Source organism: Carassius auratus, unplaced genomic scaffold (genome assembly GCF_003368295.1).
Source record: "Carassius auratus strain Wakin unplaced genomic scaffold, ASM336829v1 scaf_tig00216849, whole genome shotgun sequence".
Classification (NCBI taxonomy): Eukaryota; Metazoa; Chordata; class Actinopteri; order Cypriniformes; family Cyprinidae; genus Carassius; species Carassius auratus.
Genome location: NW_020528766.1, coordinates 123198 through 148465, shown reverse-complemented (window position 1 = coordinate 148465; position 25268 = coordinate 123198). Strand labels below are relative to the sequence as shown.

General features: G+C 37.5%; 1 protein-coding gene across 2 annotated transcripts in view; it reads right to left on the bottom strand.

The window, feature by feature from the left end:
* The window catches only part of LOC113099048 (enhancer of polycomb homolog 1-like), a 34609-nt gene extending 9661 nt beyond the window's left edge, over nt 1-24948 (bottom strand). Inside the window, exons 1-7 of one of the 2 annotated variants that reach the window (XM_026264097.1) lie at nt 24623-24948; nt 14634-14793; nt 8486-8631; nt 2619-2825; nt 1680-1828; nt 1211-1358; nt 70-228 (exon numbers count right to left, since the gene is read on the bottom strand). In XM_026264097.1, coding sequence (XP_026119882.1) covers nt 70-228; nt 1211-1358; nt 1680-1828; nt 2619-2825; nt 8486-8631; nt 14634-14733 — 909 coding nt within the window. In that variant the 5' untranslated portion in view covers nt 14734-14793; nt 24623-24948. Of the gene's footprint in view, nt 1-69; nt 229-1210; nt 1359-1679; nt 1829-2618; nt 2826-8485; nt 8632-14633; nt 14794-21473; nt 21848-24622 lie in introns of those variants that run through there. The other variant, XM_026264096.1, reaches the window with a different exon arrangement.
* Between the last annotated feature and the right edge of the window lie 320 nt (nt 24949-25268).

Genomic DNA, 25268 nt, shown 5'->3' with positions numbered 1-25268 from the left:
TAAAGTAATTCAAAACTTTTCCTTCAAACAGTGACTATATCCGGTCAAGCAAACGCCCTGCATGTGTACCTGTGAAAAGGGCTCGTCATCAGAGCTGGGGAAGTCGTACTGGTTGAGGTCTTTGGGGTTAAACAGGGAGGGGCCAGTGTGCAATGGGGCGGAGAGAGGTGTGATTTTGGGCTTCTTCTCATACTTCCTCTTTGTTCTGACCACCTCCATCTTTTCAGGCTGAAAGAGAGGGATAGATGCACTTCTATGTACTGTATTTTCCAGAATACAAGTCATGTTTATGACTTATTTTCAAAGCATTATACATTTAGTCATTATATTATGTAATTAATGACAAGCCAGCAAAACATGTGCCTAGCGCATACAGTATAGTGAAAAAGTCTTGGGTCACTAGTATTTATCAACAAAAAGTGGTATTAAGTCATAAATACTTGTAGTAAATATCAGTTTACATTTCCAAACATTATTTTTGCCATTATTTGTAATAATCCAATGAGAACTGACAGCAGCCAGTGCTCCAGACAGAGATCTGATCTGATCATCATCAGTCTGTCTGGAATAACATGAAGAAACTGAGAAAGACTCAATCCAGAAGAACTGTGCCAATGTCTCCAAGACACTTCAATCTAATGTTTGGAAATGTAAACTGATATTTACTACTGACGCACTACAGCAAAACAGAAATAACTGACTGAAGTGGTGGTTGAGGAGATCCCCCCCCCCTTTAATGAAAAGCACTTTGAGTGCCCAGAAAAGTGCTATATAAATGTAAGGAATTACTATTATTAAAACCATTTTTTGTTGCTGAAAATACTAGTGGCTGAAGACTTTTGCACTGAACTGTACATATGGATTTATGTTTAACCATCAGGTAGTTTCAATTTTGCTTTAAATCTATTTAGGCAAGGTGTTTATAATAAATTATGTTTATAATGCAGGCAACTATATTTCATTTCATTTATAGCTGTAGTTCTGAATTTAATAAAATTTGGCTCATACATTGATGTGACTTGTATATTTAAATTTTTCTTTTAACAATGCAATATTGACCCAGTGCAATGGAACATAGAACATTCAAAACCCATTTTACTGCCCCAATGTGAGCGATCAGTGTAATCAGGCGAAAAAGCAATGTTGCTGTAATTTTGTCAATTGTTCCCAATAAGATCAGGAACACAGCAGTAGGGTAAACTGTACCCACCCTGGTTTTGTAGTCTTTGAAGTCTATGTGGTCCTGGTGGCGGTACTGACTGCTGCTGGAGAAGGGTATTATGGGAATCTTGTAAACAGGTTTTGCCATAGCAAGTGCTTCTGCCATCACCTCAGAACCAAAGTCCGGCATGGCGTTCCTGAAGCAAAAGCATGGATATTTAAGGAGGAAGCAACAAACAGGGTGAACCACAATTACTCATTCAGCTATATAAAACAAGCCCCTTAATTAGGGTATGCAATGATGCCTAAGCCAATTAAAAATACATGACCCATTCTCAATATGCATGAACACGCACACAGTATAACACAATTACAAAAGCAATAAAGAAAATCCTGCAGTCAAGCAGGTTATGCATATTAAAATGCAAAGTAAAGCTGGATCGTGTATATTCATTATAATAAACACACGCAGATACACCACTGAAAATAAAAACATTTGTGAAAGGGAGTCTACGTACCTCTTCTCCACAACCTCCAGTGTGAGATGAAGCAGCTCTCGTTTGCTTTTTTCTCGTTTCTTGATCATCTCCAGGATAGTGACGGCTCGACTCAGGTCCCTTCGGAGTTTGAGCATCTTCTCATAGGACGCCTCGTCATTCTTACGGTTCTGGAGAATGATAGCATTAGTGAACTTCATTATTACTTTGTTTAGTGGTCAGGATTAAAGCCTTAATGACAATACAAGAACAAAGGGAGACCAAATGTTTTTGGCGTTTAACTTTTAACTAACTTGATTAATGTCGAACTGCAGTTGTAACAAAAACAATTGCTGTTGTTGATGCAAATTTTTTTTATACCACATCAAAATACATGTTTGCGCACAAAATCATATAAACTTCATATTTGTCGAATCGAAAAAAAACCTGCTTTATATTTTCAAGCAATTCATCTTGTAAACAAAAACAGGATGTGGTATAGACTCAAACCTATATCCCTTCGTAAATGCCACATACTTTTGTTTTCATGATTATGCAAATGCTACTCTGGCACCCATTTATTAAGCATAAAATGAACAATGTTATTTGTAATTTAAGGAAACTCCCACCCCTTTTATCTTTCATGCTTGACAAACCTTTTAAAACAAGCAGAGGAATGATTCCTAATTATACACCATAAGAGTATTTAATAATCACTATTAGACTTAATGAACTATGAAATTGTGTTTTTCTTTTTTAGTTCAGCAATGCTCAAAACTAAAAGTCATCTAATAATGCTACAGTTTGTTGGGCAGCAAAGACCACACAGAAGGACAATCATAAACTAAACCGCTGATTGTTTAGTACAAACTCCTGCAAGTCATAATGAGACAAACTTCAAAAAGTTGGGAGTTTCCTGACACTTTAAAGCATTAGGAAACCAACACTGATACGGCCATGGCTCCGTCCAGAACTGCTCACCTTTCTCGTCTGCATCTTCTCAGTCCTGCGCCTGAAGGCCACATAGGGGTCATTGGTACTGGAACCATCCCGCTTTTCCTGCTTGATGTTTGGGATGAGGGACACATTTTTACACAGTTTCCGCTTCCTGCTCCAGTATTCAAACACCTCCCTGATAAGATCATCGTCCTCCTTCAATAAAAGCTTTGCTTCCTGTAGGGTCACCAGCTGTGGTACAGAGAGAAATGGGAAACAAACAAAGATATTATTATTAATAGTAGTAATAATAGCAACAATAAAATATCTATATTTTACACAAAAAAAATTATATATATATACACACATACATACACGGGCTGCACGATATTGGGGAAAAAAAAATGACATAGCGATATTTTATTTTTCTGCGATATATATTGCGATATTTTTTCCTACAAACAAAAATGGGGTGAGCACACTTACATTCTCATTTTAAATGATTTAAACATCGACACCATCGTGTCAATTGATTAATTATGCACGAGGGAGAGAGAGCAAGACAGAGCTCGTGTTGTTTTTTAAAACGGCTCGCTCGCTCTCGGTCTCTCTCTCAATTCAATTCATATTGCTTTTTTGCCATGACATACAAAAGGTACATATTGCCAAAGCATTGTACATAGCAGAATAGAAACAAACAAAACAAAAATACATATATATTCATAAGTCTCTCTCGCGCGCTCTCTCCATCTCCCTATCTCTCTCGCGCGCGCTCCCTCTCTCTCTGCCCTGTTAAACTTGCATGTGTTTTTCAGTCCTGTCAATGATAAACTTTCACTCTATGATGGTTAAGCTGTGCAATTAATCCGCAAATCACATTCGTCAAGGCCGGGGAGCAGCTGGCCCATGTAATGTTTCTTATTTCAATGAATAACGGATCAACTACGACAGCCTACATCGCACATCCTGCGATGTGACTATTGTTGATTCGTACATCACAATATCGATGCTTAAACGACACATTGTGCAACCCTAATATATCTATCTATCTATCTATCTATATACAGTATAGTTCAAAATAATAGCAGTACAATGTGACTAACCAGAATAATCAAGGTTTTTAGTATATTTTTTATTGCTACGTGGCAAACAAGTTACCAGTAGGTTCAGTAGATTGTCAGAAAACAAACAAGACCCAGCATTCATGATGTTGAAAGGGGTCTGTTCAAAAAAATAGCAGTGTCTACCTTTGACTGTACAAACTCAAAACTATTTTGTACAAACATTTTTTTTTTCTGGGATTTAGCAATCCTGTGAATCACTAAACTAATATTTAGTTGTATGACCACAGTTTTTTAAAAACTGCTTGACATCTGTGTGGCATGGAGTCAACCAACTTGTGGCACCTCTCAGCTGTTATTCCACTCCATGATTCTTTAACAACATTCCACAATTCATTCACATTTCTTGGTTTTGCTTCAGAAACAGCATTTTTGATATCACCCCACAAGTTCTCAATTGGATTAAGGTCTGGAGATTGGGCTGGCCACTCCATAACATTAATTTTGTTGGTTTGGAACCAAGACTTTGCCCGTTTACTAGTGTGTTTTGGGTCATTGTCTTGTTGAAACAACCATTTCAAGGGCATGTCCTCTTCAGCATAGGGCAACATGACCTCTTCAAGTATTTTAACATATGCAAACTGATCCATGATCCCTGGTATGCGATAAATAGGCCCAACACCATAGCAGGGTATCTTCACATTTTTTAACAGCAAATTTAATGACTTTTAAGACCTTTTTAAGTCCTCTAAAAGGAAAATTTAAGACTTTATCTAAACAAAAAAAAAGGGAAATGTTCAGTCCGACAACACAGATTGATGTGGCGAAGCATTAGTGTGGCACAACTCATCACAACCACGCTCAAGACAGGTCAAAGGGGCGCGAAAACTTTTATACCAAGTGCTGATTGACCGTACAACCCTGACATGGTTGACTATGTATAAACTATCAGCCTTTAAGGTACTTCAGGTAATTTCTAAATTCTGGCCCCTCATAGCAGTTTGAAAAAGACATGGAAGACAGCCCCAGGACATTACAAAAGCCCATTTCATCATACTTGATCTAAATTATGGTTAAATGTTGCTGCCTAATAGTCTTGAGTTGGGTTTGGGGGTTCTCCCCCAAGAAAATGTTGTTCGGGGGCTGATTAGTGTTTTCTATGTCATTTCAGACACAGATAAATGCAAGCACATTCAATAATCTATGCATAGACCTAATGAATGACAGACAATTGTAGGAAAGATCAGGATCAGAAATTTCCTGATCCATGACTTTCCAAATTACTGTGGGTCCATCCATTGACACAGAAAGCATGTTCCTTAAATTAAGTTCCTTGGTGCCCTCCTGAAATTATAAAAAAATAAAATCAAAACAAAGTCCACCTCAAAAATGATAACATTTTCATTCATGTTCACTCAGATTAAATTTATGCATTTAGCAGACGCTTTTATCCAAAGCGATTTACAGTGCATTCAGGCTATCAATTTTTACATATCATGTGTTCCCGGGGAATTGAACCCCCAAACTTGCTTGCTTGCTAGATCAGTGCTCTACCAGTTGAGCTACAGGAACACTAGATTAGATGGTTTGTCTAAAGTAGTGATTCTCAAACTGTGGTCTGGGGACCACTGGACGTATGCCAGATTACCAAGGAGGGTCTGTGAGCAAAAGTCATCAACCAAAATGACTGACATGGACTGTGACACCGTTGAACATTTCCAATTCACTTCTCATGACTTGTTTTCTAATCATGCACATTATTAGCAGGTGAAGTTAGCCATGGTTTCAGAAGACTAAAATGGCCTACATTTTTACATGCATTAGGGATGATCATTAAGCCAAATATGTCAAGTTTTTTTTTTTTTTTTATTGGCTAAGTGGTCCTTGATTTGAAAGAAAAAATGTTTGAGAAACAAGTTAAGCCATAATAGTGAATGCTCACAAATTGGGCCTATGTGATAGGGTTCAGTGTCAACGTTGTTAACCTAAAATTGAGAAGCACAAAACAGATATGTGGAGTCTAACCATGAACTGGGCTACATTATTTAATTCAATTCAATTTTACTTTTCACATAAAAAAAAATGCAAGAAGCATAATGCATATTGAATGCTTTATATAATAAAGTTATTTACAGCACTGCCTTCCATCCATAATGCAGTAGTCCTATGCCTAGATGTCACCCACCCACAACATTTTTTTAACTGATTGGCTGGGACAATATATCGATGCATTTTGAATCGAGAAATTATTCTGGATCGATTCCAATTTTTCTGAATGCATCGCGATTATCTCTCGAATCAATTCTTAGTTTAGTTTTTAACAGCAAATGCCACTGCATGATTTATATGCCTGACACACACCACTTGAACCTACTATAAAATAATAATTAATACAGTTCGAAAAGGTTGAAGCGAAGTACAAGGGTGTTTGCAGTGGGGCATTTACATTAATCTCGCGTCATAAAAGCAATATATCAATTACATAATCAGACTCAGCAGAACGCACGAGCGCTCTTCGTCGTGAGCATTTGAGTGTTCGGTTAAAAACTAGCCTAGGGCGCAATGTGCAAAAACTAAGCTCAGAATCAATTCACAATGCATTCAGAAAAATTTAAATCAATCCAAGAATTGTGACGCATCGATATATTGTCCCAAATATTCATTAGGAAATAACAAAAACACATGAAGCATTTTAACATATTCAAATAATTTTAAATGTTACTTTTAGAGTCTTACCTTAAAGTGCTACAGCAAGTCTTCTGCCGTTGAGGGGCTCAAAAACTGAGAACCAAGATAGCGAGACCTGACAATCGTGTTCTTGTCCACAGCTTTATCGTCTTTGCCCATGCTTGCGATTTCGCAAACTGCCGTGGTGGCGAACCATCATCGCAACGCGTTCATCAATCACTTACTCGTATGTGACATATGGTATGATGCAGGTTGCACCCACGAAGTGCTGCCCCCAAATGTTACGCTGGTCAAAGTGCGGTCGAAAAAATAAATAAAAATGACGAGTCGGACATGAAATTTAAGATCCCACATGAAATTTAAGACATTCATATGGAAAATTCCAGGATTCAAGACATTTTCAGACCTTAAAAATCGAAAATTGTATTTAAGACATTTCAAGACTTTTTAAGGACCCGCGGGGACCCTGCATAGTAGGAGAAACATGCCCATATCATGATGCTTGCACCTCCATGCTTCGCTGTCTTCACTGTGTACTGTGGCTTGAATTCAGAGTTTGGGGGTCGTCTCACAAACTGCCTGTGGCCCTTGGACCCAAAAAGAACAATTTTACTCTCATCAGTCCACAAAATGTTCCTCCATTTCTCTTTAGGCCAGTTGATGTGTTCTTTGGCAAATTGTAACCTCTTCTGCATATGCCTTTTTTTTAACAGAGGGACTTTGCGGGGGATTCTTGAAAATAGACTAGCTTCACGCAGACGTCTTCTAACTGTCACAGTACTTACAGGTAACTCCAGACTGTCTTTGATCATCCTGGAGGTGATCATTGGCTGAGCCTTTGCCATTCTGGTTTTTCTTCTATCCATTTTGATGGTTGTCTTCCGTTTTCTTCCACGTCTCTCTGGTTTTGCTCTCCATTTTAAGGCATTGGAGATCATTTTAGCTGAACAGCCTATCATTTTTTGCACCTCTTTATAGGTTTTCCTCTCTCTAATCAACTTTTTAATCAAAGTACGCTGTTCTTCTGAACAATGTCTTGAACGACCCATTTTCCTCAGCTTTCAAATGCATGTTCAACAAGTGTTGGCTTCATCCTTAAATAGGGGCCACCTGATTCACACCTGTTTCTTCACAAAATTGATGACCTCAGTGATTGAATGCCACACTGCTATTTTTTTGAACACACCCCTTTCAACTAATTCAACTAATTGCCCAATTGCACAGCCTTAAGAGCGTGCATATCATGAATGCTGGGTCTCATTTGTTTTCTGAGAATCTACTGAACCTACTGGTAACTTGTTTGCCACGTAGCAATAAAAAAATATACGAAAAACCTTGATTATTCTGGTTAGTCACATTGTACTGCTATTATTTTGAACAATACCGTATATATGCATAAGAAACGTTCAAAAAGATAATTTAAACTAGTTTATATTTGTCTATCACATATCTATATATCTATACATCTCTCTATATCTCTCTCTCTATATATATATATATATATATATATATATATATATATATATATATATATATATATATATATATATATATATAGATAGATATAAATATAGATAGACAAATATAAACTAGTTTAAATTATTTTTTTTGAACGTTTCTTATGCTCACCAAGTATTATTACACTTTAAAATAACTTCTATTTGAATATATAGCAAAACTTCTGTAACCAGTGTCACATGATCCCTCAGAAATAATTCTAATATGCTGATTTGAAACATTATTAACTAATGAAAAATATATTTTTGTGCAAACCATGATGCATTTTTTTTTAAATTATTAGATGAATACAGAGCATGAAGAACCGCGTTTATTTGAAATGGAAATCTTTTCTAACATTATAAATATCTCGGTCAAGGTAAAGCTGTACTATTAATGTATTATCAAACGGTCCATCAGCATTGTGACTGACAGCTGTTCATCTTTCAACTGCTCGAGATATCTGCATCAGTCAATCACCAATTTAAACTTTATAACTCCTGGTTTGTGGGATTTAAGGATCCACACAGTGACATCCTTAATTCCGAGGGAAAGGTTTAGCAGAATCACTTCAGCTTTCAATTTAAAGATTCGAGCATCACTGACTGAAATACCAGGTTTTTTACTCTGCAGTTCACATTGTAAGCGGTGAATCTTTTTAATAACCTGCTGTCCGCTGCCTTTCTCCAATCTGTCAATCATCTCCTCGAACTGCAGGGCCTCCACCTCCAGCTTCTTTTTCAGCTTATTCACGAAAGCCTCATCCTCCGAGTCCAGATCGTAGTCCGGCTGCTCCGCATCCAGACTGAAAGCTGTGGAAAGAAGCAGTGGAGGTTAAACACACTTGAAGAAAGCTTAGGACTCTTTTCAGATATTAGTTTTTCATTTAGAAGTTTGCAGCAAGTCCCAGGTCTGACAATATAGCCACTTTTTATCATTCTGACAAGGTTTAATAAAGGTGCGGTTTTGCTCAATCTCATTGGCTGGTTGCTAAACAACTTCTGAGTTACGATGAATAGGTTTCAGTCAGGTCAAAACCCCAGTATTTCCCACAATTTTTAACTGTAATTGAAGTCACAAGTGTTGCCTAAAATCAGGATTTAAAAGGTGCTGTATGTAGGATTGACTTCCAGTCCAAATTCAAAGTATTGGAGAGGGTTTTTAAATCACCCGGACCCTCCTCCTAAGGCTTGACACACGCAGGTTGCCAGATTGATGAAAACCAATGGGAATGAGTGCACTTGATGATGAAGAAATGAAATCCGCTGTGATTTCCACCAACTTGGGGATCTGAAATAAAATTGGGTAAACTGGCAGTGAATGGGTTTCACAAACCAAAACAAAAAGAAAGACATTCTGGCCCGTAACGCACATTTTCAAAAAAGAAAATCACTCAGTGTAGTTTGTACATAGTCTCGTGTGAACTAACCTCTCTCTCAGTGAGCGCGGACGCTTAAATGTAATGCGCAGCGATTCTGTACATATACCTTTAAGAGCTGGATCGCTCTGCAAGATGTGCCAATGTTTCTTAATCGCATGCTTTATTTCTCCGCCAAAATGAGAGAACTCGGTGGAGAAGCAAAGTCTTTGTCTAGAGACATGTTTGGTTTTAATCAAGAGATGTGATCGTTGCGTCGATCTAGCTCGTTCATAAGCTGCGGAGATGTCGTTTTCAGTATAGCCCCCATTATGAAAGCGTTCCATCATTTCTACTGCTCCGCGCTCAAACTCGGCATCGTTACTACAATTTCTTCTAAGCCGTAAAAATTGGCCAATAGGAATATTTTTAATAAGTTGTTTAGGGTGATGCATGCTATTTTTATGCTTTGGCAGAGTCAAAAACATACAGCATTTTTAAAGCAGTTTAGTGAGAGTGACTCCTGGTTAATATGTAGAATTAATGTATAGTGTTTAGTCAATATTTATACTTGTTTTATGACGGCAGAAAATATAAATGGTAACAGGTTACTGGGAATTCAGTTGTATTACAGAATGTGACCTTTCAGAGAGTAGAACAGTTCTGAAGTATAGACTGTAAAAAAGACTTTTCCTTGCACTATAGAAAAGAAGCCAAAACATTCCCAGTATGGCCGCTGTCATCTTACAAAAATGACGTCATTTGGAGCGCGAGTCATTGGAGCAGCTCAATCAAAGTCCCACCCAAACTCCCACAGACCCAATCACAAGCTTACAATCATGACACCACACCCCCTTTTAAAGCATTAAATAACTTCTTTTAAGCAAACTTAATGAACACTTGAACATACATCAGCATGCTAAGAACTACCTAAAATGACAATCCTTGGGAAAAAAATGATTTGAAGTGTAATTTGGTTATTTAGTTTGTCTCGCCTCCCAATAGATTACATGGAGATGGCGGGGTTTATGACCTATAGTGCATCCAGTCACCTGGGGGGCGATCGAAATATTCTTGTGCGGCAACACTTGATCTGAAGTGACAAACTTGTCTGAGTGCAAACTTTATGCAACGGCATTATAAATATGCAAATTAATGTGCGCGACGTCACCTGGCACCACAAGCCTCACAAAATCCGTGGAAACCACGCTAGTGCATGACACACATCACTAATGGTTGACCACAAAAATTCACGCTGATTGTTTTCAAGGTTGCAGCTGTTGCTGGAGCGGCTGAGAAATCCACTATCGGTCGACTGCTACACACAACTAGATTTACTCGAACTACATTAAAATAAATAAGTAATAAAACCAAAAAATGAAAACATTAAAAACATTAGCATTAACCATAAAAAGTTAGTCTTGCAGCAAAGCATCTGAAAAAATAAGTCACATGAGGTTTCTAATAATTTGTAATTGATCTTCTGTACAACCTTTCACAGACTCCATTTAATTTTCTAAATGGGCTACCACTTTGTTGCATTATAGTCTATTATTATGGAGGCATCGATTTCAGATTTACCAGCTTCTAAATGGCATATAAAACTTAGCTTTTGTCCAAAATAAACCCCATTTAGTAGACCTTTTAGACACAGTCTGGTATATACTGGAGCTTGAGAACAATAAATCAATGAAAACTCACTTGAGTAAGCGATGGAAAAACACATCTTGTCCATCATGTGTATTTCAGAGATCCCAAGAGAGGTCTCTTAAACACTCCCCCATTTGAACAGTGTTCCCACTACAGTTCCCACTGCCTCATCCTCACTTCCCCACTCATCTGGTGTGTGTGTGTGTGTGTGTGTGTGTGTGTGTGTGTGTGTGTGTGTGTGTGTGTGCGCGCGCGCACACGAGAGCGAGATTGTTCAGACACTCTTTGACAGCAGGACACCTCCTGCTCCTATTACAGACAACCCAGGGGCCGCCATACTCACTTAACTCAACCTTTCACTCTCTCTACCCCTAAAACACACACAGGAAATAGCCAGGAATTACATGAGTGCAATTTAAAAAAAAAATAAAAGGAGGTTAATGTTATAAAACTGAATGTAGAAATAGTACGCGATTTAAACAGAAAAGATACTTTGAAGATGAAACAAAAACTGCCAGTATGTGGCGGCTGATTTTATCACTGAATTAATTCATTTGAACGGCTGATTCATTTAAGATGGAGGCAAGTGACTTTTTGTGGTTCTAGTGTGAGACTTCTTATAGCTCTTATATATCATTGCGCTCGTTGTTTTTGATTGCTTCCACTGTCCTCATTTGTAAGTCGCTTTGGATAGAAGCGTCTGCTAAATGACAATGTAAAGGTAGTGTCTTTATGAATGGGTATTTGAATCACTGACTCACTAGATTGGTTTCAAAATGCAAGTTTATTCATCAATGAAACATGCACAGCAGCTCAGCTGTTACTTTGAAACTATTTTCGTTGACGAAATGAAACAAAATCAGGCAACAGTGCTTTAGTCAGATAAAGTCAGTCACTTAAAATATACTTTGACACTTTGATGAATTGTTGTATTAAATCAATATAACAAATTGCAAACTCCCTTAAATCAAAAGTGGTCACTCATCTTAGTTCATTGCAATCTCACAAAGCTCCATTTTAAATCAATGATGCTCCTTACGCTGCACAGTCTCTTATTTACTCCCTCTCTACACTTTGAGAGGATACATCTATAATGCATTACTCAACACTGCAGAAACACGTTATAAGTACGTCAGAAACCTTCCAAGCTCCTTTGAACACAAAAACATATGCTGATTGAGTCAGTTGCACTGGTGCTCCTGAATATTTTTTCATAGTTGCATGTAGGACTGCAACTAACGATTATTTTGATAATCGATTAATCTGTCGATTATTTTTACGATTAATCGATTAATCGGTTTATGTACTTATATTTTAGTTTTTTCCATTTTTTCCCCAAGTAAATTATTAATAAAGGGTCTTTATCATTCAGCATAGATTTTTAAGAGATTTTAACCATTTTGCATTGTCATATCCTCATCAAAAATATACCTGGAGTTGTTTTATTATGTTAGTAATCCTTTGTCGAACTCTTCTGCAATCAAAACACTGACCCATACTCTAGCAAAATTCACAAGGAGATTTCAAATATTGTTTTCACCATGGCAGTCCTTAGAGCTCCTAAAGTAGTTTAACATCCCGAACAAAGCTTAAGGAATCTTTGAGAACATATTTTCACGAAGTATAAGGATAAAACAGAATAAAATTGCAGTGCATTGTATTTTATTATTTACTGGGAAAAAGATTTATAGCTTATGCTGTGAAATTCTAAACAATCCTTTGAAAAAAAGTGCCAATGGCATGAAACCTGAATGGAACTCACAATTTAAAGTAAAATCCATCAGAAGGTTGTCCAGAAAAAAAAAAATTGGGACACACACAAAAAACCTGCTGTGTGAAAAAGAGCAGTGAATACTTAGAAAAGAAGAGCATTTTAAATATACTCAAACATTTACCTCTCTCATTCAGTCATAATTAGGCTGCAAGTCTGAATTATGAACTGGTAAACGACAAACTGATCACATAACATGTTTGTAAAGCTTTAAATGTTAACCGTTAAAAAGCAATGTTATCAGCTTTTACGACTAAACATTTGCAAACAACCTTGTACTGGAGAATCTGCACAAATAAAATTCTTAGGGGCCGTTCACATATCGCACCTAAAAACGCGTGGAAAACGCTAGTCGCGCCGCTTTCTCCTTCTTTCCAAAGCGCTCGGGCAGAACCGCCCCTGAGGCGTCTGCCTTTGCTAAGCAACCATGACGTGCTCTCTCCATGACGTGCCCTCTCCATGAAGACCCGGAAATTTCAGCAAAGGATAAAAGGATGCGGTGTGGACGCGCCTGGAAAAACGGGCGCATCGCACCGCGTGCATGTCGCGACCGCGTCGCTTCCATTATGAGAGTGCATACTGCGCGCCTACATAGGAAATAACGAACTTGAGCACGCAAAAGACACGATATGTGAACGGCCCCTTAAACAGTTCAGTAGTGCAGAGTTTACAGGTTGCTCTTCATTTTGAAGGCTCAAAGTAAAGTACTCCCACTTCCCGCTGAATGCTGCAGAGACGCTGTTCGGGAAGCACGTGACATAAAACGAGGCCAGCTATTGGCTATTCGCTACTTCACCTGCTGTACTGGCTGAGTAAAATCTCCGGTGGCTCATTACTGCCACACTTTGGTCACCGCAGATTTGAAATATGCACGAAATGAGCCGCTTATGGCAAATAAATTTATTTAGCGACGATTCGATTACTAAATTAGTTGACAACTATTTTAATAATCGATTTTAATCGATTAAATCGATTCGTTGTTTCAGCTCTAGTTGCATGCTGTACTTTTCAGTCGCAAATGTGACTAAAATGGTCTCACTATTTTTGGCTGAATTGAGATATACAAATCTGTAATTTCTACAGCACCAATAAAAACAAAAACACATTAAACCAAATAAGTGTAAAAACTAAAAAATTTTGTATGAACTGCAATAAAAAATATTTTATACATACATACACACAAAATCAATTTAAGAATAACAGCCTGACCATCACCGATTAAATTAATGTCAACTCACTGCTCTGGTCTAATGTCGAGAACGGTTTGTAATCGTGCCGCGCTGTAACAGAATCACGTGGAAATTCAACTGTAACCGTACCTGACAGTCCTTCAATCCATTCAGCCTGATAGCGGCTATATTGAAAGTGCGAATGAAGACCGTTTTGCAGGAGATACCAGGTGTTCAAAAAAATAAAATAAAAGATTATTCTGATCTCAATTTAAAAATGAATGCCAACCCAACCCAGGAATATTCAAATAATGAAATATCCCAAAGATGAACTAAGCTTTTACGGGTTTGGGACAACATGGGGTAAAGTGATTAATGACCAAATTTTTATTTAGGGTTGGGATATCCCATTAAACTTCAACTGAGAGACGGAGACCGACGATTGTATAATCATGTGAACAAATTTTTTTTTTTTTTAATAAATGATGATTAATAGAATATCTATGGTTTTGATTTTCTTAAATCACCTGCAGTTGGCAGATGATGCTCAAAAAGATTTCACAAACACATTACACAATCTTTGAAGGAAAGGGGCGTTCTGCGGACATCTTAACAACCAGATGAAGTCAAAGCACCCCAAAGTGCAGGACGTGGCAGATGGCAGAGCCTGCGATCCACAAACACTCGAAGAACAAAAAAATAAATAAAACCTAAACACCTGCTGTTCAGAAACTGGCGGACAGATGTCAGTAACAAAAGTCTCAATCACTTACATTCAAACGCTACAATACCTGTCCTCAATAACAACCCCACCTTAAATACTGCTTCATTAAAGAAAAACTAACTCATTAAGATGTGTGTACTCACGCTGTATGTGAATGAGCTGCTTTGGCATCTTGAAGTCTCCGGGGTAGAGCGAGTCATAGTAGGTGATGTTGCTCTTGGCCTCTGGGACGGGAATCACCATGTTATCCCTCTTCTCTCCATACACATGATGGGCGGAAATCGCCCTCTGGAGATGGTGCTCCTAGAAAGTGACACATGCTTCAGTAAACATTTCCATACACAAAGTATGAATCATGTTGAACCAAAAAGAGAGTCTTAGAGGGATAGCTCAAATATATATTTCTTTTGTAATTTACTAACACAACAAACAGTTGCCAACTCTGACTTCAAAATGGTATGGGAAAAATACTATGCAAATCAATGGCTTTCAACAACTGTTCGGTTACAAAACATTTTTCTAAATATCTTGTGTCCAGTGGAAGAAAGAAACTTATACTAGTGGGGGGCGAGTAGGGCTGAATAAATTTCCATTCTGGAGTGAACCATCCATTTAAAATAAAATTATTAATTTAGCGAATTCATTTGGAATTTTGTAATACAACAAACTGAAAAAGAAAATGACACCATTTACATCAACATTCTGCAGTACTCTAAATTGTTGTTTATAAACACTTTGCAAACTGTATCCAGCCATATTCCAAACTACTTTATCCTCGATTGCATGCAATAAATCATTGAAAGATTCAAATCAACAGAACAAATCACTTGCCAATATAACGTAAAAGAATAACAGAACATTGGCCAAGATATTTACAAAACACTTGACAACGTGTAGAAGTTGCTTGGGATAGAACTCAAAATATCAGTGTTTTGATTGTCCTTACGACTGTAGCTTGATTGCAAACAATGGATAGCATAATTTTTTTCCATGAATATGGCAAAAAAAAAAAAAAAAAATGCTGCAATGATCAGCCTTGGCTAATTTTCTCCCAGAAGCCCCATTTCTACAATAAGCAGTGGTGAATGGACGGTGCAAGAGTCCCTAAACAAAACTAAATTAGGCTTTGAGCAATCTCACACTCGATTACAGCAAAAACCACACCGCGTTTACAATTACGCAACACTTTCTTGCTTTTCTTTACCTTCCCTGTGAATCTCTGATATAGATCTGCCCACAAAACAGGAGCTGTGGTTTCAGAGAGAACACAAACCATTTTAATGAAGTGACCTGAACAGGTTTTCAAAAACCTCTTCAAATAAACAGGCCACATAAACGGCATAAAACAATACAAACCAATTCTAAAACATAAAAGAGAGCACATCTTCCAAATATATACACCATGTTGGGAAATGAAAAACCTGAAATCAACAAAGCATAACAGAACTCCAAAAATGTCCAAATCCTTTGCCCAGCTCGGCTGACGTCATGCACCCTAGGAGCTCAGCTGAAATGATTACACTTGGCATAAGTTAATAAAAAACATTACACACGATAGCCTGAAACATTTCACCAGGGGAGCGCAAACAAACTTTGGAGATAAAGTATGTGATGTAATAGCAATGAGCAAAAATAAATTAACAAAAATACATTTACTTAAACATTAAGATATTGTTTTTTCCAGCAGTCGTTAAAAACACTTTCTATAACCCAAACACTCTCCCTCATTCTCTCTCTCACACACACACACACACCCCTCATCTTAAATGACTCAGCTGCGATCCCTCACTCAAAAGGTCTTATGCAAGGAGGCAATTATCAGCAGACAAAAGCCAGACTTCCTTTGGCACGGTCCTCTGAATAACCTTCGGACAGCAAATGCTCCCATCGCTGAGGTTGACCCCAACACTGACCTCAGAGGATCAGAATTACAAACAGATGAAGGGGGAAAACAAACCGATCACAAAAAAAGAAAGAACAAAAGCTTTGAAAGTAAAAACGATCTCCACGTATCTCCTACCAAGATCTCATGGCCAAATACTGAATTAGGAATTCAGACGATCATATTTTGTATTCCTCCAACTAAATTTTTTTTCTCTTTTTTTGTGTCTCTGCATCCTTGTCAATAATTGCAGGATGCACAGCTTTAATATTTGGGAATATGACTAATCTTTTTTGATTGGTTTTGAATGATTGAAGTTGAGATCCAACCCTCTACGGACACCTTAGCAATTGAATCACCACTGGCTAGTGTATGTTTTTTCGTTTACTCGCCAGACTGAGATATAATTTTTATATTATACATACATGGTTTGTAAAACTGCACAGTTTTTTTAAATATCTGAAAGAACAACTCTCAAGAGTATCAGTCTGTCAGGCATTATAATATTCCAGTGTTAATTATAGAACTTTAGTAATTATAAATAAACTTTAAACCATTTTAGAATGCATATTACTCATTTTAACTAGACTGGTGGTGGTGCTTTTTGTTCATTCAGTGTTTCTGTGAAAAAATAAACCTAACAAAAATACTGATAAGATGATACAAATTCTACTAATAAGAACTATAAAACACACCAAGGATTACTGAGGATTAATGAGCTGCTGGATTCATGAATATTAATCAGGTTGTGCGCGTACACTCGAACTGATTTGCTAAATCAAAACAGGGACGATAACAGCTCTCTCCCTCTCTCTCCCTGCGTGTGTGTGAGACAAAGCAACGATGAGTTTACACTAGTTTACAATACGTCAAGTTTACAATGTCAAATATAGTTGCATTGCACATCCATTCAAATGAACTGGAAAAGACCGATTGATGGAGAGAGAGACTCTGAAGCGCTCAAAGTGTTTGGCACACACTGGCGAGCAAAATCTTAGAATTTTTTTTTAGCCATTGGCTAATATTAGACATCATTTAAACACCCAGAGTTAAGATTTGCTCGCATAAGTGATTGATTTACTCATAATGTAGAAAGTTGACATCTGAGCAGTATATAACAGTCTATTTGTTATAGTAATGCATTATAAAGGACCAGTTTGATGGTTTCATGACATTTCAGTTAAATTTCAACAAGGCGATATAAACTAGAAGTCTGCAACACAATACACATTTTTAAATAATAATATGATATAAACCATAAAGCAGAATCTGTCTACTTCCTAACACATTGCTACCACTTCCTAAACACCATTATTTCTACAGAAACAACTCCGCATGAAACCCAAATCCACAAACCCAGGATTATCAAATCTCTGTGTTCATATAAGAGTGTTTGTTGGTCTCGCTGATCCAGGATCAGGTGACATAAGGTGTCATTTAGTACATACATTTTTCCAAAGCAACTTGCTGAACACTTATTAGAGGGAAGATCTCCCTAGAGCAACTTGGTTAAAGACAACATGTTCCAGCATTTACAATCCATTTTACTTCCATGATGTAATGGATTTCAGAAGGTGACAATATATCCAAAAATAAAAATAAATGGGCTCTTGAGCACTAGGGCTGTGACCATGGCCATGACAACTGCATCATCAGTACATGTGACGTCATGCACCATGCACACTTGTTTTGTATACAAGTGAAATAACAGTAACAGTCGCAAATTGTTTTACAATTTACAAATTACTCAAACGCCATACACCGCATTTCCTTTAGATTGGCAGGTCTGAGACCAGGGAAATACAGTTTAAGCATTCCGCAAATTAATTGTGTTTTGTGCGATGGACCTTGTTGGGAAACCAAATATCGTAATTCCTCAAATAAAAGCATTTATTTACCTGAACTGCAGAAGGTAACAGGCTTTTATTACAGGCAGGCCTTTTTCTCTAATTCCATCTGTTTGATAAGTAATTGTTTTAAATAACTTGTTTTAAATTAAAAGCGATAGCGTTCCAGTGGACAGAGATCATAAAATCAGCACAGAATCAAATCACCAAAAGAATCAGTTCGGTTCAGACGCGCTCTGTGTCAGTCTGCGTCACGCTGAATCACGCATGCGCAGTTATCATCAGCTCCTCGGTTCTCGAATCATTCGTTATCTGGCTCTGCTGCACTAATTTTATTTGAAGAATTACGGTACTACATCACCGATCTGGTGACATCTCCATTCATGTCCCCCATCCACGATTTTACAAGTGTCTGTGATTGCAAACGCCTGGCTGGTCAGGTTTAGCGAGGCTTAGTTTCTCCAAACTGGCCAAGTACAAATGAGATCGTGATAAATGAAAGAGGTCAACAATAATGTGGCAACAATTACAATTTTAAAGAGCGTGTGCAGACGAGGAATTTATACTTTCGCCTGGCTCCACTTAAAACGATTTGTTATGTCGTGTAGTGCTGCATCCAGTGCCGACTGATTAAAATTTATTCTATAGTATTTTGTTGTACCGCGCCACGCCACTCGTGTCCTCCATTATAAGATAACTTTTAAAATGTCAAATCCACATTGTGCTTCTTAACCTAATAAGTGCATTACAACATGTGTACACTAAATTTTTATAACTTAATTTGGAGACCAACAGTCGCCCATTACATGAAGTATAACCTCTAAAATTGGAACGCAAAATTTGAGCTCATAAATCATTTCAAAACACAGCACTATATCAGTTAAATGAAACAACTGGAATTTAGCATCCTCAAACAGCCAATATAAATGAATTTCCCATGCTTATTTTAAACCTATTCTGTACAGAATGTTTTTAGAAGATTGAAAGGAACTCAACTAATAAACAATTTACTCTGTAAACTTTGAAAACACAGCATATCAGTACACTCACCAATGAAAGCACGATTATAGAGTTATTTGTGGTCACAGAGTTCCCACGCGGTTCAGAAAGGACGCCTTGCACTTAATTTCACCATTCAGTACGGTTTTCTTCTCTTAGAGAATAGATTCATAAGTAAAGATAAGACAGATACAAAAATAGAAGACCAAACATTACATATGCAATATATCATTATAGAGCTTGTGTCAGGGCTTGAAAAAGATCTATGGGGAACTGGAAAACTTTTGACCCCTGAACTAAACCGCCATTATAGACGGCAAAACGTTTAACCACTGGAAGAAAACCTCTCTGGCGCACAATCTAAATAAACGGTGTATCAGAGCTTTAACCAGTTATCCACATCCTAGTCCTTTTCTGCCAGAGAAATGTGACAGTCACAACATTTGACTTAAATTTTTGATTACGGGAAACACCGCCTGCAGCCATCTGACAACCCTGTGCTGCAAACATCCAGCAAAAATGACACCAAAACAAAACCAAGCGACTTTGTTCCCATCTTTCCAAGAAAATGCATTCAATTCAACCTTCTACAAAATGTGAACTTTAAATGCAACATTGAAAAGATTCTTCAATTTTCTTCTACACCAGAGCCGTTTGGTGATAGAAGCAGCAACTGATATTTAGGAAGGAACTACGATGGTCACACTTAAAACCAGGCTTCACTTCAATAAGAGGATACGAGTGAAAAGACTCAACCCTAAAATTCACCTCAAGCATGCATGCTTCACTTTCACAGGGGACTCAGGCTCACACTGAATTTCTATTAATAAGTCTTGCATAAATGGATTTCTTCAAACACTGCACACAGTTTTAATAAGAACGGGCTCAAACCATAAACAAGCACCACTCGTGAAGCTCCACGAGAGAGAGAACAAGACACTTGACATGCTGCTGTCATTGACCATGTTTGCATGCACATTTTCTAGAGCTCTGGTTAAAACTAATACAAAATAAATAAAAACAGCACAAACTATAAACCAAGAGCAATCTCTTCTGGAATTATTAAAGATATTCACTCAATGCAAGAATTTTCCTTGAAGTCCTTTAGAGAAACGCAAAAGAATGCAATGAATTTTAAATGTAGGCCATTTCTTCTAATGTTTGTAAAATAAGATGTTGATCAAAATTCCAATTAAAATCTGCAGGTGTCAATTTGATTCATAAAACAAGATAGGACTATTTTGATTGAGGCAATAAAGTTAACATGTTTGCACGACGCTTACATAACTGAAATTACTAAATTCTGAATAAAATTGCATGGGAAAGCAGTCATTAACGCTAGCAGCTCAAGGGCCCTGATAAGAATTCAGATGAGAGGTTCTCATCAAGGGCCCTTCAGCTCAGCTCTCGAAGGTTTCTGCACCTTTAGACCAAGGCTCGAAGGTTTCTGCACCTTCATGTCCCTATCATTCATGATTACATTGTTTTTTTCTTTTACTAAACTGTAGAAACTCTGCATTCATAAAAAGCGAAAGTCAAAATCTAGGCGAGAAAACATTTTCACAAGCATCACCTTGTGGGTTCTTTACTTAGAAATACCTATTAATTTCCAGGTGTGTGTGTGGGTGGGTGGGGGGGTATTCAAATAAATATATAAAATGAATAATTGACTAAAAATATGAAGTTGTGGCATTATCCACCTTCAAGTTGTTTAAACTCTGCATGAATCAATTTCTTGACACACACAGGACATGACAGCTCGGTCACCGTTCACTTCTGTTGTATGAAAACAGCATTGAAGTGAATAGTGACCAAGAAAAAATTCAGACACAGAACTTGAACAACATGAAGGGGAGTAAGTTACAGAATTTAAATTTTGGGGCAAACTCTTCCTCGCAAATGTTAGCAGATATTTCCCGTGACCGCCCTCTGGCTGCCGTTTGCCGCCACTGCAGGACTAACTCCAACAAAATGTCGGTTCCTCCGCGGTCACATGACTCCTTTTGTGTTTTGCTGCACGATTTGGGTCCGAACGGATTGATAAAACCAGACTTTCATACCCCAAATAGCCATCAAATAAATCCAACTGCATAAACCAGACGTTAAATTCGGTGCACACCGCAAAACGGCTCCAAAATACCGTGTAAAACGCTTCACGCACAGTCGGCCATTTTGCTGCATCCAAAGGTGCGCAGGTTGACAGAAAAACAAATCTGTATCGCACAAAACAGGCGGTTGCATGGTAAAATTCGTACCGATTCCTCGTCCTTCTCCATACCGGTGGGCATCTGCGGCACGGTGCGGTTGATGGACGCGTACTCGTGCAGGTCTGGCAGATCCTCGCATCGGAACACGGGCAGCGGTTTGAGAGCGTCCAGCGCCCGCGCCCTGAACGACAGTTTACTCATTTTACTCTATAATTCTATCCGATCCCCTCACAATCACCCATAAAACCGTAACAGATCTCATGGAGGAGGGTGGATGGAGTCGGAGAATGACAACAAATAATGAACTAGAGGAGCTCCAGCGAGGAGAAGCAGAGGCGGGTGTGTGTGTTTTCTCTCGCCGCCTCAGTGCGCCATTCTCAACATGGCGGACATTAAAAACTCCTCAGCAGACGGCGTTCTCCCCTCCTCCCTCACGTGCACGCGCTCCCTGGCCATTCCAGCCCGGCTCGTGCACGCGAGCGCGGTCACGAAACATGCGCGCACACATGCCGAAGTAAAATAAACGTACATTTTTAAGGATCACTTTTTTTGCCATCCATTCATGTCGCTTTAAAACGTAAATAATTTGTTATATCGTGCCTGTTAAATATATATTAATCTAAATAACTAAAAATATTTAATTTTAAATGTTTTAATCAGACACTGGGTGTAGGATTCAACGCCAATTGGTTTTATTTTTGTTCCACCAAAATCATATTATTTGCACATTCAACAACTCTCACTTCTGAGAAAATAAATCCTAAAATCTGACAGCTAGGCTCTTGTGTTAGGTTAGGACACGGCGCCCTCTTTTGGTCAAATCCAGATTCACCAATAAACTGAATGTGACTTCACCTTTTTGTTCTGCCAGAATACTGCAAACACTGCACAAGAAGATATTTTGAAGCTAATGAAGTTGTCTTGCCCCAGAACATACCACACGTTCACCACACTAAATTACACAAAATAAGGGAGTTCAGCAAAGGAATTATTTTTAGGTCGAACAATGGATTACGTTCAGTGTAGGCTAATATATAATTTACACACACAGGAACAAAATGCAGCACAATTTAGCAAGCATTTAATGGAGATTAAAATCATGTTGTTAACACATTGGCTTTTATCCAATAAAATAAATAAATAAAAATAATATATACATATGCACACACACATATATATATATATATATATACACATATATATATATATATATATATATATATATATATATATATATATATATATATATATATATATATATATATATACATATACATACATATACATTATATATATATATATATATATATATATATATATATATATATATATATACACACATACATACATATATATATAAAAAAAGAGTATTATTTAAATTATATTTATTTATGGGGGGGGGGTATATTTACAGTTTATCATAACCCTCAGCTATACAGCAGTGTTTTTTTTTTTTTTTGTTCAACAGTATTTGTATTCACCAGTCATAAACTATGGGATACTGTCACACACTGCACCCCACAAAACATGTGCTTGTTGAACTATGAGATTATAAACCTAAACGGCTTCTGAGCTGGAAGAGGACTTGAAACCGAGACACAGTTTGAGAAGCAGGTCACTTGAAAGGCCAAACTATTTTTTCTTTCTTTCTCACTATAGGTTTGAAGAGGATAACAAGTAAAGAAACAATATTGCTACGCTTCTTCTAGCAATCCCACCCTGTCATTTCTTATAATAGTACCATAAAACCTGCTCTAAAAACCACCCCTTTAAAGGGTAAGGTTTTGGCTGCAAACTAAAGTCGGTAGTTTTTAAATTACGAGTATGGAAGGAGACCGGTTTAAAAGAGAGAGAGAGAGAGCAGGAGATTCAGCAGGGACAGTTCATGAAGTTCTGGTGTTTTAAAGATACGAGCTAAAGGCTAGTTAGAAAAAGCCTAGTCAGGACTATTTGATGACCACATAGGGTTCAATCTTAATGCTGGTATAGCAATAATATCAGGGCAAATTTGAACATAAATTAAAAAAAAAAAAAAAAAAAAAAGGAAAATAAATATGCACAATTAAGCTTCCATAAAGGCATAATTGATTCTTATTCTTTATCTTCTTAATAAAAATAAACTAATACAATGAATTCTAATATATACCAGAAGAAGAAGAAAAACACTTGACAAATTATAAAAGTTTTATATATATATATATATATATATATATATATATATATATATATATATATATATATATATATATATATATATACACACACACAGGTTGTATTAATAGCTTTTCAGACATACTTTATATTAAGACAGAACTGTAAAAAAAAAAAAAAAAAAAAAAAAAACCTTCCAACCAACACCAGGGACCTGAACAGGTTCAGACTTATTCATATTGTCAAGTTTTTAATTACAGGGTGATTCGTCAGTGAAGGCGGAGAGATCATACTCAAGGCCTCAACTACCACCACCTTACCACCATATGTCTATTAAACACTGATATATTGTGAAAAATAACATGCATCTCTCCAAACAATGCACACTTAGAAGCATGCAACACAACCAGCCTTTCTTTTAGGCAACACAGAAATTCATCTGTTCCAGTTAAAAACAAACATCTTTCACTGGTTTACTAGTTTCAACTGGTCATCTGCTGGTTTAGCTGGGTGGCTAGCTCTGACCAGCTGAAAAATAGCTTTAAAACCTGTCAACAGCAGCACAAGAACAATAAAACGTTTTTTTTGTTTGTTTTGTTTTTTGGCTGGTTTAAGCTATTTTTAGCAGTAGTACATTTATAAAACACATTGTCACTTCTGTTTTTTATGCATATATGAACACTGAAAAAAGTACAATCTCCATTTGTGTTCAGCTCCAGAGGTCCCAACAGGGAAAAAAACTGGCACCAACTCAAGAACAACCCTTTTTTTTAACAGCAATGCGTTCACTTTAATAAAGACAAGCAGACGTTGTGTGTGGTGTTCAGTCTATTACTGAAGGTTTTCCTGTTCCTGTTCACACAGATTGAATATTTCATACGGCAGAAGAGACACGACGGGCCACTAGATCTGCCCAGGGATTAACATCTCAATAGCTTTTGACCACCACAGACAACAATATAATCTAACGCTAAAATATCCCATAGCTTCAATCTGATCATTAAAAAAGTTGTCTATAAAAACATAATCTGGAAACAGTAACTCACCCGTTTTTCCACCACCAGGGAGATGGTGACAATTCATCTCAAACATCACGTCAAGAGCAGACTCCCAAAGCCCCTCGAAGGAGCTGTGAAGAGAAAAGAGGACGTTCAGCAAACGCATGTCCAACTCTACAATCATCTTCTTTGGAATGGAATCTGGATCATTAATGCATCAGAAAATCCGTTTTCGTGAACCCGAGGATCATGTGATAATCCTCGCGTAAAGATCACCGACGTCTGCACCGCGCGCGCATCCGCTGCGCTTTCACTCTGAATTAAACCGAAGTCGAGACTGTTGGCAAAAGTAGCGGCCAAATGTTTCTTTAAAGACGAAGTCCAGCTCAGTCCCTGGAAAGATCTGGTCGGACCACTAAAGGGTTAATCGGGTTTGCGTGTTCATTGGTTGAGAAGAGACACCGATCACCTGTGGAAAGACGCGCGGTTGGTCGAGCGCTGAAAGAGGGCAGGGAGAACTTTAAACACACAAACACACGCACGCACGCACGCACGCACGCACACTCAGAGAGTGACAGAATTTATATCCTAATGATACTGTATTTAACACAAAATGACTTCTTTCTTTCTTTTTTATGTTAGGTTCAACATAATACATTATGTTTGTATTTTTTTTTCTTTTCAGAATTTGTTA